Source organism: Aspergillus udagawae, assembly GCF_001078395.1.
Source record: "Aspergillus udagawae IFM 46973 DNA, scaffold_1, whole genome shotgun sequence".
Taxonomy (NCBI): domain Eukaryota; kingdom Fungi; phylum Ascomycota; class Eurotiomycetes; order Eurotiales; family Aspergillaceae; genus Aspergillus; species Aspergillus udagawae.
This window is the reverse complement of record NW_025091264.1, coordinates 932,554-948,438: the sequence shown is the minus strand read 5'-3', so window position 1 is coordinate 948,438 and position 15,885 is coordinate 932,554. Positions and strand designations below refer to the sequence as shown.

The following is a 15,885-nucleotide window of genomic DNA, read 5'->3' as shown; positions in this document are numbered from 1 at the left end:
AGATTATGGTTATTATGGATCGCTCTGCCAAAATTCTCGGTGGGGATTGGTGATTCACTGCTGGATCTCGGTTCTGACTGGAGTCTTATTTGTTCATTGATTCTGGTGCAGTCGGTAGTCAATGCAGATTGCAGGAAGTCTTATCCTCATTCCCCACGCCGGCAAATGTTCCCCACGGGGCGAATTTCCTCTTCTTCATCCTTCAACAGATTGACAACAGCAGTAGCTTTCTCGGAGATAGAGTCCTAAGTAGAAATCCAGCCCGAGCCTCGGATATAATTCGATTCTTTGCTCGGGAATTCCATTAATCCATCATGTAGGATGTATACACCCGGCATTATCATATGTTAATCACCATAGAATGAAGTATATAGCCTCAGATTCGAAGTAATCACACGAACTAAAGGAAATATCCGAACGTAGCTATCTAGGCCCCATACCTCCCCAGTACCTAGAACCCTCCCCATTTGGTTGATTCGCATTGCGGCACTGTGGATGCTCGTAATCCTCCACTGTGCCCATCGGCCATATAGGCACAACACAGATCTCATGGTCGCCGCATCCACTGCATTCCTTCCAGGTGGTCCATGATAGATACTCCATCAGATCGTTAATGTGCTTCACTGCCAGCCCGTAGTCCGTCTGGCCCCAAGCCTCCAGCAGAGTCGAGCAGATCGTCCGAGCAACGGACCGAACAGCCTGTGCAGCTACTCCTTTATCCGCACTGCACACGGACAGGAATTGCGTGCTACATCGATCTGCTTCGAGAGTAATGTTCCGGTCGCTGTAGTGGATAAATGGACTAAGGATGATCTCCAGCTCCCCATGCAGCTGCTCCGTAGTCGAGAGTTCCCCAGAAGCCAGGTACCGCAGCTCGTGTGCGTAGCGTTCAATCACCATATCTGTGACGGCCTGCCAGTCGAATGAAGGCTCACTCGCGTCGTGAGTCATGATCAACCGGTGTAAATCCATGCGGATGGGATCCAGGTCAGCAGACGACAGGTGTTGAAGTCGTGGTAGTCTATGGCCTCCCTCCGCCGAGGCGAAAAGGTCTAAGCCGTAGGTGTACGCTGTGACAAAATGATCGTAGTTCAACGCTACCCTGTGTCCCCCGATCCCATGGTACCGGGCCGCAATGGCCTTCAACCACCGGTTCGCTCCACCCGGTCCTCCAGGCCCCTTTCCCTTCTCGTTGCCCCGGTCAGGTTCGCGTCCAGGCCCAGCTCTCAGGCCACCGGGGCCATTACCATCAGGTTTCACCCGCACCACATGCAGCAAGTCCAAATCGCGAGCAAAATCACACAGGATAATCTCAAACCCAGCCTCCATACGGATCACCCCGTCAATCCGATCCTCCCATTCCTCCCTCGCCATCCGGCAGATCGTCTCCGCGCGCCGCTTTTCATCTCGCATCCCGCCCCCCTGTCCGTCATCCAGCGCATCCTGCAGCAAAATTCGATCCTGAGAGTCGAGCGTCCCGTTCGAGGTCTTGGCGGCAGACATTCCGTCGATATACACAAGTCGCAGATCCTTGGCAGCCGCGTATGTATGCAGCCAGCCTCCAGCATCGGGGTCATTGTAAGTCTCGGCAATCAGTCCCAGCAGCTTTTGGAACGCAGAGCCGCGTGGGCCATCAGAATCAGGACCGTCAGGACCGTCAGGACCGCCAGGGGGAGGCCCACGACCGTGTCCGGGCGGTCTCGCAAAGACCATCGCGTGTTCTGGTTCAAAGGCGAGCCATTCTGTCCCGGTCACTCGATCAGGCTGGTGCGTGCCGTGGTACAGCTGGGTACCTGCAGGCACGGAGGCGAGGAAAAAGGACATCCCATTGTGATGTAGAGACGAGCCCCATTGTCTCATTGATGAATGAATTGCGTTGAATATGTGGTTGGCGTTGTCAGGGAATTGCGCATTGGGCGAGGCCGTTGCCAGACTGGTGAGGAGGGCGAGAACGCCCGTGTACCTCATGATCTCGAATACAAAATCCCAAAAACATGACCGTGATCAAGTCATCCAGGTCTCTACATGACTCTTAAGAGAAAACGAGCTAGTCACAAGCGGAATTTTCAGATTGCGCCATCTTTCCAGCGCTACGAGCGGAAATAGGGCGACGACGCGTCAGCAGCGGGCGACGGCGACGTGCTCTTCTGGCCTCCTTACGACGACTTTTTTTCCTTCAGTCGCAGGATATAAAGCGTATGGACAGCCGATACAGTAGCAGCAGCAGTAGCAGCCCCTACTGCAGCAGTAATTGCTCTTACCAATGCTGCTGAACTTGCTGAACTTGCTGAACTCATCTTGCCTGCCTCTTGCGGTAATCAAAGACCTCAAATATCTCCCATCAATTTATACTGACGGACTAATCAGGTGATCTATCAACTTACTAAGCAATCATACACTTTTCGATCAGCAGTAGACTAAGAAGGACGAATTCAGCAGGCCTCCTTAGTTGCTAATATCAAGGGATTGCGTAGAATAAACCAGCATTATGCCATTGTGCCTGTTGTATTTCCGAGGGACCTGATATCGGAGTTGCTTATAACTAATTATTGGGGGGTGCCCACTATCTGATTAGTCATGCTGTACTATATCTCACCCATCACCAACCCAAAACAACAACACTCTCCACAACCAATTCCAAGTCAAGAAAAATCATGAGCCATCGCAAACCTCGAACTCTCCTCCTAACGCTCGACGCCTTCGGCACAGTCTTCCACCCGCGCCGCCCGGTCCCAGAACAATACGCCGAGGCCGCGCACGCCTTCGGCCTCCCCCGCTCAACCGTCACCCCAGACCACCTCAAAGCAGCCTTCAAATCGACCTTCAAGAGACAGTCGCAGACCCGTCCAAACTACGGCCGAGAGGATGTCTTGCGCGGCCGGTATGGCGGGCCACGGCAGTGGTGGGAGGAGGTCATCCGCGGGAGTTTCGCGCAGGCCCTGACGTCAAGGGGACAGGGGGGCAGCAGCGCAGTCGACGAGGACGTCGCCGTGCCCGCTGCGCTGGTGTCGCATCTTCTGGACCGTTTCGCGGGTAGTGAGGGTTATGCGCTTTTCGACGACGTGGCGCCATTTCTTGCGACGGTAAGGGCGGTTAAGAGCGGGCGTCGCGGGCTTGGGCCGTTTGAGCGCGTGCTTGTGGGTGTGATTTCGAATTCGGATGATCGGGTTCCGGCCGTGCTGAGGGCGTTGGGGTTGACGGTGGGTGATGTGCGGGCTGATCAGGGGGTGGAGAGTATGCGGCTGCCTGGGTTTGAGGAGAGGGATGCCAACCGCAAGAATGCATCTATGATAGATCAAGTGGATGATGTCGACCTGGTGATTACCAGCTACGAGGCGGGAGAGGAGAAGCCAAGTCGGGTCATCTTCGACGTGGCGAGGAGACAGGCTCGACGCTTGCTTGGGGACAAGGGCGAGGCGGGTGACGACTTGGTTTGTGTCCATGTTGGGGATGACTTTGACAAGGACTATCAGGCTGCCTTGAATGCTGGGTGGGATGGGTACTATCTTCCTCGGGGGGGCGTCGCTCATGACGCGCAAGGTAACAAGACTATCCACTCGCTTATGGATTTGATTCCAGAACTCGAAGCATACAGATGAACACGATATCTAGATCGTGACTACCCAAACGCAATGAGAATTATACTCAATGCAATTATTTCAGGTAAGTGCAGAATGCCTCAACATATTCGCCTCTAACATGACAAAGCTCCTTATGCTCATGACCACATGTACCACATTAATCATACTGAACATATGCATGCAACACCCGAGAGATACCAAAGGGTAAATAAATGAAAGCAGATGTTTTCTCAGTCAGAATCTATGTGTCTCAGGTTTTACCCTGAGTGTCCTTCAAAGTGACGATGCGATTCAAGACCACCTTGTCCGCCGTCGAATCCTTATCCACACAGAAGTATGCGGTCCGCATACCCTGGAATCGGATGGAGTAAGGGCTCACTTCGCCTCCCGTCTCACCACTCGTCTTGGGCCAGGGAGCCGACTTGGAGACATCGTGGAATCCAATGTCGATATAGGCGCCCTCATAGATCTCCTCGGAATCGGGGTTGATATCGGCCAGGAATCCGTCAGGATGGGCGTTGGGATCGTTGGACTTGAAGAGGGAGTTGAAGGCGCGAACTTCGGCCTTGACGGGGCTCTTGTGGGCGGCAGACTCGCCAACCCAGTGGATATACGTCTTGGTCTTCTTGGCAGGGGCGTCAGAGCCTTCTTCGGGCTTTTCGTAATGTGCGTAGACGCAGGTAACCGCGCCGGTCTGAGGGTCCTTGTCAAAGGTGGTCGCGGTGATAGGGAACGGCACCTTCAGAAGACCAACGGTCTTTCCGGGGGCAAGGCGGAAGTAGTCGGGCGAGTCCTCCTCACGGAAGTCACTGCGCTCAATGTAGACGGTCTTGGTGAAAGGCACGAGGTGGGAGCCGAAAGCCGGGTCCTTGGAAAATGGAACTTCCACCATCTCCTCATAGCCGTCGGGCAGGTTCGAGATGACGACCTTGAGGGGCTCGAGAACAACCATCAGACGTGGCACGGTAGTCTCCAGGTACTGACGGACGCTCTGGTCAAGCTTGAGTGTCTGGACAATGGCAGTAGCCTTGGTGACACCGAGGCTGTTGACGAAGGAGAGAATGGCGCCAGGAGGAATACCGCGTCTGCGGATGGCGATCAGCGTGTACAGGCGAGGATCGTCCCATCCCCGCACATAACCCTTCTTGACCAGCTCAATAATCTTACGCTTCGATAGCACGGTACCTGTAAGATTCAAGCGACCGTACTCGCGCTGCATTGGCCGATAAACATCCAGCTTGTCGTTGAGCCACTCATAAGACTGCCGCGACATCTCGAATTCAACCGTGCAAAGGGAGTGCGTAATCTCCTCGATACTGTCACAGAGAGGATGCGCAAAGTCGTACGTAGGATACATCTTCCACTGGCCACCAGTGCGGAAGTGGCCCTTCTCATTGACGTCCAGGATACGCCACGCAAAGATATCCCACATCTGGGGGTTAGGATCATCCAAATCCATCTTCATACGCAGCGCAGCCTCTCCCGCCTTGTACTTGCCTTCATTCATAGCCTCAAACTCCCGCAGCGACTCTTCAATAGGACGCGACCGGTGAGGGCAAGCATATCTCGCCTTGCCCCGCTCACCATCCGCCTCGCCACGCTGGGCTTTGATCTCAGCCTTGGTGCAGTGGCACACATAGGCACCATCTCGTCGGATAAGCTCCTTCGCGAGCTCATACAGTCGGTCGAAATTGTCACTAGCATTGGTAATCCGGACAGGCTTGTATCCCAACCAGCTCACAATATCCTCAATACCCCGATAGTACATCTCCTCCTCCCCCTCGGGGTTCGTGTCATCAAAGCGCAGGATGCATTCGCCGCCATGGTACTTCGCGAACCCGAAATTGACCGCAATCGCCTTGCTGTGACCGATGTGCAGGAAGCCGTTGGGCTCGGGAGGGAAACGGGTCCGAATCTTGGGGTGTTTCTCGGAGATGGGCCGTTCCTGGTATACATCGGCGAGGAAACCGACCTTGAACATGGCCTCGGGGTCGAGAGAGCGCAGGTCAACCGCAGCCTCTTTGGCGTTGGTGCCCTTGGGCTTGCCGCCTCCCTTCTTGCCATTGTTGTTGCTGTTGTTCTTGCCGTCGGGGTTCTTGGGTGCCTTCTGCTTGGGAGCTTTCTGCTTGGGTGCTTTGGCGGGCTTCTCCCCAGCGGGCTTTTCGCCTGCGGGGGCGGGGCTCTGCTCTGCAGGAGGAGCTGCCTCCTTTGGCCGCTCGGGAAGAGTAGTCTCTCCTGTTGACGCCATCGTTGGCAAAATCTGATTTTCCAATGTGTGAAGATCAGACAGACTGAGATAAGGAACAGCGCTGCTGAGGGGCAAAGCGTGCCTTTTTTGTTCGCGACGCCGATGATAAGTGGGTGGTCCGGACCGAGAGATTATCCGGGGGGAGTGAGTCAACCATGGTTCTGCCTGAGCCGTCAGGCACCGCACCTAGCATGCCGAGATGGAGATAACGGGAAGCGATGTCATTCGATCAAAAGACAATGAGATGAACTCAATTGCTGGGAATACTAGATTATCGCTAAACTCTTATCAAAGGCTATGTATGATATGCTCGTCCAAGACTCCAACCCATGACCTCGACCAATGAAACGCCAGGACAAACTCAGACCAATACACAGTAGCTACCTTGTCTCGGTACAATCTTTCATCACTCCCATCGTCCTGTTCCTCCCAGAGAACCCAGCCGGTTGCTGGCATGCTTGTTCAACAGAGCTGTAATGTTGGAGCCACCAGAGCGGTCCTTGGCCCGAATCTCACGCTCTCGCTCCCTCTCTCTTGCGGCAGTATAGTAATTGACCGCGCCTTTCTTGGCAACAGACGCTCCAACAGCGGGTTTGGTGACTCGCTTGGACGAGTTCGACTTGGATGACGTAGAACTAGAAGACGAACTGGTTGTAGTCTTGCGCAGCATGGGGGGAGGACGGAAGGTCAAGTCGTTGCCTCCACCGGCGAAGAATGCTAGACGGTTGCTGGAAGAAGCGGACGTGGCAGAGTTGGATGATGCTTGCCGGAGCAATGCAAGACGGTCAACAACTGGACCTCTTGTGCGGCGTGGATGGCCGGGGACAGCGAAAGTTTCCTTTGGTCGCTCTTGTGCTGAGCCGCTGTCATCTTCATCGTCATTCTGTGCCTCATCCACATCATCAATTGACGCATCTTCGTGGAAAGAGTCATACTCCGGCGTCTCGGTCAAGAAAGAGACGGTTTCGCGGATCTCAGCGAGAGTGGCGGGCTTCTTGGATATAGCGCTCGCTTGCTTGCGACGTAAATGAGGCGGAGGACGGTTGTTGATGTCTTCTGCTGAGGGTTCGAGAGGTCTCTTCCTCTTGTTGCTCTCGTCTGCGGCCGAATGTTGCTGTGGTGCGTCTGATGCTACACCTTGAGACGAGTCCTCCTGGGACCCGGGATCTTGCTCACCGTCCAAGAATTCGAGACCGATATCGTCATCCGAATCGCGATCCTCAATCGCCTTGAAGAACGCCGCTTTCTTAGGGTTCTCGGCGATCTCGCCGATCTTTTCATCGGCAAGAAGAGCTTTTCGCATTCGCGCAAACTCCCTTTGCTTTTGCCGCCGACGCGCAAGCAACTCATCGTCCGAATCATCGAGGTCGAATTCATCGTCTGCGTGTCTCCGGCGGCGGAGTGCACCGGTTGTGATATCTTTCAGCAGTTTGGCGACCTGCTTTTCATCCGCATTCCTCTGGTGGAGACTGTAACTAGGTCAGATTGTGAACATCTTCAGGCACGTCAATGCGGGAACGTACGCGTTCAGAGCAGCCAGCTGCTTCTCGTCCACCGTCTCTCCACTATTGTCATTGATCATCTGTCGATCGTAGGCATCTTCCTCGTCTTCACTGTCGTCACTAGCGCCTCCAAGACCGGCATATTCGTCATCGGATTCTTCGGCGGCATCTTCCACAACCTCCTTAGCCTTGCTGGTCTTCGGGTCAAATGGAATATGGGTCTTCTTCTTTGCTGCCTTTTTCATGACATCAAAAGCACTGGCATCGATCTCGAATCCTCCCTCGTCTTGCTCTTCAATCATGGACAGGTTTGCTGCTCGCCCACGCCGAAGGTGCTTCGCTCTCCTGTCAGGAACAGGCGTGTTGTTCCGGGATTCGTTCTGTCCCACAAGCACGGTTTCGATAGTTGAATGGGGGGTTTCCAGAAATCTCTTGGACGGATCAAAGGGTGAGAGTACAAAGCCGGCATCTTGCGTAGGGTCAGGGATTTGAGAAAACTGTGACATGGCTCTTGGTGCAGGGGACTCAGAGACTCGGGTCTCGGAGTGACTGTAACCTGCCAGTATGTCTGTCGATTCGGCGCGCTGCTCCTGGCTATCCTTGATGATGATTTGAGAATCCGAATCCCGGCGGTTGTGGGTGATTTGTGCAGGGTCAGGCAAAGAGTTCGGAATAGCCGGCGAGCCTGCCTGGGTAACTGGTTGACTGGCCCCAAGTGTACCAGCAAAAGCTTGTGTGAGGCTCATTGTCAGCCCGTCAGAGGTCATACCAGGGAACTGAGGCCGTTCCACGGAGTTTACTGTTGAATGAGTCGGCTTGGCCGGTGTTTGGGGTGCCTGTGGTTCATCTTCGTCCTCGTCATCGCTGATTACTCGAGTTGGTCGCTTGCGTCGCGCAGCCGGCACTTCCGACTCATCTGCCGACATGACTTCGGTCTGTTCGTCCTCGGACTCCTCATCCTCACCAGCTTCCGAGTCAATTACTCCTTGCTCGTGCTCTTCGTCGTCTTCATCTTCTTCTTCATCTCCCTCACCATCGCCGTAGCCTTCTTGATCAGAGCCGGAGAGCTCAAAGTCTTCGTCTTCGTCGTCATCCCCGTCCTCCCTTTTTTTGTTTTTAGACCCTCTCTCCTTCTTGGCAATCTCTTCAGCTTCTTGACGCGCCTTTTCGACAAGATTTTCAAGCTCATCTTCCAGAGCAGCACGCTCTTCGGCGGTCTCAATGATTACTCCCTTAGCCCGTAGCTCTTGTATCCTCTCCTGTCGCTCTTTGGCAGCTTGCTGCCTCGCCTGGAACAGAAGCATGGCCGAGAGTTCTGCCGTGTTCATAGTCTTACTCCGTCGAGTAGGTGAAGTAAGATGAGCCAATGCTTTCAGCTTGAGCATAGACGCTGATTCCTGCATCTTCTTTGCCGGGAGATTTTCGAACGCCGCGATACGCCTGCATTTGGCCGGGTCAGTAACGACCTCCAGATCGTCTTCTGAATCCTCCTGTTGATTTTGAGCGATGGACTGTCGGGACAGTCGCACGCGGATGGGAGGCTGCGTCAGAGCCTTTCGTTCGGGCTTCGCCGGCTCGACTGGTCTCTTGTTGTCGTTCCCTTTCACTTCCACACGTCCAACAGTAACTTGCTGAGGTTGGCCTTGCGATCTAGACAACATCTCATCGACCGTTGGGAAGTCTTCCTCCTCGAGCTCAGCACCACCTTCCTTGTTACTTTCATCCACAGCCTCACCGGACTTGAGCTTATCTGATGGACCAAGAACAGGGGAAGTCTGTGGCGTCTCTTTAGCTTTCTGGGCCTCATTATCCGACGATTGCTGAGATCCAGCCGTCGTGGACGAATTCTCCCCTGTCTGTCCTGCGACATTCGACTCCTCCTGCTGCATGAAGTTGAATCGCGCAAAGAAACTCTCCTTGGTGATCTTCTTCTTTGTTTGCGCCTGATGAGCCAGCTGCATGTTCCTGCTGATCCTCTGCGTTTCGCGATTCATCTCCTCCAAAGCTTTTTTGCTAGCCTTACGAGCAGCAGGCCGCTTCTGTGTTAGCTTCCGTCCACCTTCTTCATCATCACTATCCTCCACTGAAGCAATTTCCGAGCTGAACTGATCCCTCTGCGCCAGCCGGGCGGCCTTCTTCTCCGCTTCGAGACGTTCCCTCTCTTCGCGCTCCTTCCGCTTCTGCATGATGAGCGCGCGAACGCGAGGGTCGGCCTTCAAATCCTCTTCGTCGTCATCGTCCGCCTCGTCGTTTGGAAGCGCGTCATTACGTTGCGGCGCGGGAGAAGACATGAACAAAGGAGAGAAGGACCTAGCGCGAGATGGCGAGCGAGACGTGTTGTCCTCGCCGGGCTCCGGTGTCTTCCTTGCATTGCGCCTCCTCCTAGGGCCAGCCGTAGGAAGATCATCCTCGTCCTCCGAAGCAGAAGCAGATTCATGACGCGCTTGCTCGCCTTCCTTTGAGTGTTCTCTTTCGGCTCGTAAGAATTTGGAGACACGGTCGAATGCCGTTTGTCCCGTCACTGGCGGACTGGTGCTTGTCTGATTCTGAGCTTGCATACGAGCCGCTAGCCGGCCCTTGGGCATCACAATGTCGTCGTCATCGTCTTCTTCGCTTTCAGCATCATTCATGGTTTCATCTGACTTGCGTATCGTTCGCTGATTGCTGCTGCCGTTATCTGGCTCTGAATCGCTATCGAATGCAGCCAGGATGGCTTTGATCTTTCTTCCTGGTGTGAGGACCGGTGTGCCACTCTCAGAGACGGAGCGCGCCGTCCGCGGTGTAGACGGGGATGACATGGTGTGTTCGGTGTAACTATATTATAGTGTCCATAGCAAAGATATCAATAGGTTATTGATGAATTTCCGTGAAGCCCGTGATAATTGCTCCACATCGAAGTAGGAGGGTGTACGGAGTATGGTGTCAAGCGACAATGCGAACCCAGGGCGGAGATCGTCCCATTCTGCTTGTGTCGGCGACGCGCATCGCGTCCAAGCGCGTGGAGCACGGTCGTGTTATCAGCACGTGACATTCGATAAGACACTGTGGATTCCTGATTCAAGCTATAGGAGCAAAGAACGCAGACTCAATTGGCCCTTCCAAACCAGCGATATGCTGCTGGAACAGCGCTGGTGTCAACTGTCTTCGTCCTTGCGGCGCGACTGAAAATGGACAAAAGCCTCTGTCGAAAGCTGTAGACCTGAGGTCACGATTGTTATGTATAGCATGGATAGTCGTCCCCAGATAATTGATCTCTGCGTCCCACTGTGTATCATCTGAGACGTACAAACAGCAAACGCTGGCGTTCTGTTCCACTCTCAACTCTTCTTTCAATTTAGACACAGAGATGCTGATTGCATCTGTAATGTTCAATGGTTTCTTGGTGATAGATACAAATTCCCATGCTAGGTGTGGTATGACGCCAATGTTTAAAGCCCGCCCGTAGTGACAAAAATACAGATACCGACGCTGATCTGATGTAACACCTGCCTATGTTCAATCAAAAAGTCATGTCCGGTTCAAAGTCTTCTTCATAAGCTATCCTCAGAGATATAGCCAAGCCTTAACCTGTTCGCTCATCGTGCTCTTCCGGCAATGAAAGTTATTGCCATGATGATGGATGTGGTCACAATCAAATTTCAATATCCAGCTCTAAATCCAGGGCCGCAATATTCTCGTCATCCATATTGCGGTGACGGATCGAGGCAATCCCACCCTTCGACTGCTTCTTCTGTGTAGAGACGGCCGGCTTAGGCGTACTGGCCTTGGACGGAGTGTCAGACCCTGTCCCAGGAGTCCCGCCACGGCTGGCAGTTGAGTCCGGTATCAGGCTATTCCCGTTGGCATCGTAATGGGTCTTGGCAAGGGTTCGAACACGCATGAACGGATTGGCTTGAGCTTCACCACGAGCGACTGCTGCAGCGGCTTTCCGACTCGCCTTTCTCTCCTCGAGCTGTGCACGACGCACACTCTCGGTGTTCAGTTTCTGATTGCGCAGGTTCAATTCGGCGAGACGCTCATAATCCGACTTCTCCGTGCGAGGTTTCGATGGTTGGGTGCTGAAAGCGAGCTTTGGTCCCGTCATCTCCGCCAGCTCCTTCTCCAATCGCGACACCTCCTCATCGTCACCAGCAGCTCTGGCCAACTTCAACTGCTTTTCGGTTTCAAGGCGCTTAAAGGTGCGCATCTTGTTATCCAGTGAGCCTTGTTTGCGCAACTTCTCATTCAGTTCTTCCTTGGTGAACTGGTGGTTGATTAAACGGTTAATGTCTGCTACTTTCTTGGCAAGCATTGATTTGGTGGCCATCTTGCAATCTTCAACTGCCATGGTCTGGCGGTAGCGACTGAATTCCGCCTGGAAGGCGTTAGTATAATGACGAGGGCTTCAGGATTGAGGAAATGAAAAGGTACCTCGGTAAAGGGTGAATCAGAGCAAGCTATGAAAGGGAATTCGCGCTCTGCTTTCCCATGCGCCAAAACAGCGTACTGGTTTGTCACAAACGACCGACCGTTCGGGCTTTCCATGGCGTAAGGTCGTCCCTCTGTGAATCCTGGAATGGGTCAGTACGACGAGACTATAGGTGCAGTTAGAATCGAGATAATTCGGTCACATACTCTTGATCAAACATAGACGATATTCGTTGATACCAGTATCTCTGTTCGGTCCGATATTTACTCGAGCATAGCATCCGGAAATGGCTTCGTCGAATCCAGGATAGAAGCAAACTTGTGCGAAATTGGTACGTCCCACGCGAGCGCGTTGAATATCACGAAGGTCCGCAGGCGGGTCATCCTTGGGGGGAGACGGGGAGCGCTCGCGATTATCCCACTCGACCTCGCTTTCCCCTTCAGCATCCTTGTCCGACGGTGCTTCGTCCTTTGTTGGAGCTGCTTCACCAGCAGCCATATCACGACGACGAAGCTCATCGCGCTTGCCCTTCTTCTCACGCTGACGCTTGTATGCCTCAATAGCCTCAGAAGCCTCGCCAACTTTGCGCCCGCCAAGTGTGGTCTTCTGCCGTGAGCTCTTGCGCTGGCCTTCTTCCAGATCCGCCACGCTTGCCTTTCGCTTGGACTTCTTTACCCGCCGGGCCTCATCACGTTCACGAGATGCTAAGAGACGACGAAGGGCCAGGTCCTGGTTGCGTCGGTCGACCTCTTGCGCTCGTTCAGAGAGGATCTGTTCACGCTGGATTTCTGGCAACGCCATGATTTCCTCTTTGTCTTTGGCGGAGTAGTAGAGTTTTTCGTAAGGAAAGATAGGGCGATCGTCTTCAGCATCCTCACTTGCTCCCTCAGAATCGGAGGCGGCGTCAGATTCGGACATGCTGGCGGACTCGAGTGAATGGTGAGATCCAGCGTCAGACCTGATGGGGCCAGCGTTGTCAGTTCCTAGCCACCTCACATAAAGGACAAACTGAGGTCAAAATGAATAAGAAGACAACGGCAAACCTACACTTCGCCATCCTCCTCATCGCCCTCGTCATCATTACGCGACTTCTTGCTCCTTTTAATCGGTTTAGCCGTTCCTTTCCGCGCCATGGCTGATGATGGAGAAGCCGAACGAGCAGGAGATTCAGATTTCTGCTTGGGAGGAGGTGATGACTCCTCGTCAGAGGAGTCGCCCGCTAGAGCGAGCAGCTCGGCATCAAGATCGTCCGCCATAGTGAATGTCGGGCAAAACTTTCACTGAAAACCAGGTGCCGTATGACTCAAAAATAGAATGGCTGGCGAGCGCAAGCAGAGAACAGCCGATTCGAGTAGGCGACAACCCCCTAATTCACCGTCGCAATTCACAGCGAAGACCTCAGCGACTCGGACCTAGGGATTCGAACACGGGTACCGATATATAAATTAATCAAATAAATGGCTAGGGCGGAGCCAGTGTATATAGCAATCTCGCGACAGAAAAGAAAGCCCAAGCAGGTCGCGAGAATGGAGGTGGGTGGCGGATTATTAGAGAATAATGAAGAGGACGGATGGCCTTGAGGTGAAGAGAAGCGATCGGACGGAGTGCATGGCGGCATCCGCACGATTTGGTTCGTCCATGACGTTCCGGCCCCAGGGACCCGAAATTGATGCCTTGCCAAGAAGGCCGCAAGCGCGCGTCTGCGGGCCATGTTGGACCACCTCGGATATCCAGTGTATAAGTGTCTCATGCTGCCAATGTTTGATAAATTTGTCCACTCGATTGTCTCTTAACGCTATTACTCGAGTATCTTTTGATCTTGTTAAACCACACACAGAATGAATTCATTATCTTCCTTTCGAAGATGCGTTCTCAGCCGATCCCCTCGGTCAGCATCTCCGTTGATGCTCGACTTTCTCGCTCCGTCGATTTTGCGCCAGAGTCGGCCCCGGCACAGCAGTACATCGGCATGTAGTCCTTCGGATGGTGCTCAGAATACCTCTCAGGATTCGGCCGCTGGATCCTCGAAGCCCACATACATTCTGAGCAAGAAACAACGACAGTACCTGGATAGCGCACTCCGAGTCAACCAAGCCGGCGAACTTGCCGCAACGCTCATCTATACTGCGCAAACACCTCAGGTCGTGCGCTCGCATCCCCACCTCCGACCCCTTATGAGACACATGTATGACCAAGAAGCCGGACACTTCTCGACATTCAACAAACTTATTGCAAAGCACCGGATTCGCCCGACGGCCATGTATCCGGTTTGGGAAGTAGCAGCGACTTTCTTGGGGTGGTCGACGGGAGTCATGGGCCGGGAGGCGGCCATGGCTTGTACGGAGGCAGTCGAGACGGAAATTGGGTCTCATTACAACGACCAAGTGCGGGAGATCTTGTCATGGGAGGCAGACGCGAAGAGCCGGGGAGAAGAGCTCGATGATGAGCTAAAGGAGATGCTGGCAACATTCCGACGGATTCGTGATGAGGAGCTAGAGCATTTGGATCATGCCGTTGAGAACGATGCCAAAGAGGCGCAGCCTTATGATCCTTTGGTCAATGTGATCCGCTTGGGCTGCAGAGCAGCCATCAAGATCAGCGAACGGGTATGAAGAGATGGCTAGCCACTTTTATGGCCATCGTTGCTTGAGGTTCATCACCTTCGGCCAATTGTGCAATATGATCGCAACTTGTACTATACTATCCGGGAGAATGGAGACATTCATGAAGGTTCGGTGCGGCAGGTTTGATTTTAGGACTCCAAATTCCTTTTAAGTCATATATTGATCGATCATATCTATAAGTTATCGGGTATCACTCAACATGCAAGAACGCAGTATGCCATCCTCAAAAGATTAGGAATCACTCCTCAACCTCGGAGTCCTGCTTCTTCTCCAAATACTCTACAAACGACTTGGAAAACCGCACAACCTGTTGATAAACCTCCTCGAACCCGTTAACACCGCCATAGTAAGGGTCCTGCACAACTTCTCCTCCACCAACTCGGCCATGGAGAACACCGCCCGGCCCAAAATCACCAAACAGCCTCACCTCGGCAAGCTTCGCGCCGGCATCTCCGCTCGACGCCCGGGTACCCTTGGCGCCTCCGGACTTCCGCAACGAAGCAACAACCGATTCGCGCACATCCAGCAAATCTCGCAAGTTGTATTTATCCATCGCGAGGAGGTAGTCAAAGTGCAAAAAGTCATCTTTGGTGATCTTCCGCGCCGCGTGGTCGTAGTCTGTGATGCCGTGGCGGCGGAGCGTGGACATGGTGCGCGAATCGGGGGGCTCAAGGGTATGGTAGGCTCCTGTGCCTGCAGAATCGATCTCATTGATCAATGGATGGGTGCTCGCCATGTTGCGGAAGACTCCTTCTGCCATGGTGGAACGGCCTGGTGAGGGGGATATTAGATTGGAATTTCGAGGTGACGGGCGGAACTTTCGTGCTTACAGATATTCCCCAGGCAGACGAAGAGGACATTGACTTTATGTCCGGATGAATTGGACTTGGAGGCGGTCATTGCTATCGTTATCTGATGAGAAGTTCCTTGGTGATTGAGCAAGGACTGTGACCGGAGCATGTATGCATCCCCGATTAAAATGTTGCAGACCCCGCCACAGCGATAAGAATTCTGCCGTTTTGCACCGCCTTCAGCCACAGGGCATTCTTATTGAACATCCATTGGTTCAATAGAGACTTAGAGTAATGCATAGAATGACGAAACTTTTGGTTGATATGGAGCTGCGAGAAAGATTGTTCCCGATGTAACAAGAACACTGATGCCTAAGCTACTGGGACGAGCAAAATTTGCAATTGTGGTTCAAGAAAACTTGCGCTGGGGCTGTATAATATGTCCAGCGGCATGTATATTCCTGCTAATTCATGATTATGTTTAAACAAATAGGGACATTTCCGAGAATCCAAGTGTCTGTGACATTTATTCAAACAACCATTACCTCTCGTACGTTCACCATATTTACGTCGTCGAATAATGAGACCAATTTCTTCAATGCAACTAGTGATAAGTTCCAGTGTGGCACACGTTTATTTATAGAGAGCTGAGCCATAGGCGGGCACACTGGGGGGTGTGGCACTGTGGCAGTGACAGGCACGCCGGTTTCCCGTTGGCCCAGTGACCAAGG

At 53.2% G+C, this 15,885-nt stretch overlaps 7 protein-coding genes across 7 annotated transcripts; 2 read left to right on the top strand and 5 right to left on the bottom strand.

Moving 5' to 3' along the window:
- Positions 1–423: 423 nt before the first annotated feature.
- Aud_000316 (uncharacterized protein) lies at positions 424–1,968 on the bottom strand (the record flags this gene model as incomplete). The annotated part of the gene is made up of 1 exon (XM_043285829.1): positions 424–1,968. One exon carries the CDS (start codon positions 1,966–1,968, stop codon positions 424–426), a length of 1,545 nt encoding a protein of 514 aa, XP_043141764.1.
- A 686-nt stretch (positions 1,969–2,654) lies between these two features.
- Positions 2,655–3,599, top strand: Aud_000315 (uncharacterized protein; the record flags this gene model as incomplete). The annotated part of the gene is made up of 1 exon (XM_043285828.1): positions 2,655–3,599. The coding sequence occupies one exon, from the start codon at positions 2,655–2,657 to the stop codon at positions 3,597–3,599; it is 945 nt and encodes a 314-aa protein (XP_043141763.1).
- A 232-nt stretch (positions 3,600–3,831) lies between these two features.
- Positions 3,832–5,829, bottom strand: Aud_000314 (glutamine--tRNA ligase; the record flags this gene model as incomplete). Its single annotated transcript, XM_043285827.1, has 1 exon — positions 3,832–5,829. The coding sequence occupies one exon, from the start codon at positions 5,827–5,829 to the stop codon at positions 3,832–3,834; it is 1,998 nt and encodes a 665-aa protein (XP_043141762.1).
- Positions 5,830–6,235: 406 nt separating this feature from the next.
- Aud_000313 (uncharacterized protein) lies at positions 6,236–10,129 on the bottom strand (the record flags this gene model as incomplete). Its single annotated transcript, XM_043285826.1, has 2 exons — positions 6,236–7,298; positions 7,353–10,129. 2 exons carry the CDS (start codon positions 10,127–10,129, stop codon positions 6,236–6,238), a joined length of 3,840 nt encoding a protein of 1,279 aa, XP_043141761.1.
- An 833-nt stretch (positions 10,130–10,962) lies between these two features.
- Aud_000312 (RNA polymerase-associated protein) lies at positions 10,963–12,995 on the bottom strand (the record flags this gene model as incomplete). Its single annotated transcript, XM_043285825.1, has 4 exons — positions 10,963–11,685; positions 11,742–11,881; positions 11,946–12,697; positions 12,787–12,995. The coding sequence occupies 4 exons, from the start codon at positions 12,993–12,995 to the stop codon at positions 10,963–10,965; spliced, it is 1,824 nt and encodes a 607-aa protein (XP_043141760.1).
- Positions 12,996–13,577: 582 nt separating this feature from the next.
- Positions 13,578–14,351, top strand: Aud_000311 (demethoxyubiquinone hydroxylase family protein; the record flags this gene model as incomplete). Its single annotated transcript, XM_043285824.1, has 1 exon — positions 13,578–14,351. The coding sequence occupies one exon, from the start codon at positions 13,578–13,580 to the stop codon at positions 14,349–14,351; it is 774 nt and encodes a 257-aa protein (XP_043141759.1).
- Positions 14,352–14,601: 250 nt separating this feature from the next.
- On the bottom strand, positions 14,602–15,263 carry ltpA (tyrosine protein phosphatase LTP1; the record flags this gene model as incomplete). Its single annotated transcript, XM_043285823.1, has 2 exons — positions 14,602–15,134; positions 15,194–15,263. 2 exons carry the CDS (start codon positions 15,261–15,263, stop codon positions 14,602–14,604), a joined length of 603 nt encoding a protein of 200 aa, XP_043141758.1.
- Between the last annotated feature and the right edge of the window lie 622 nt (positions 15,264–15,885).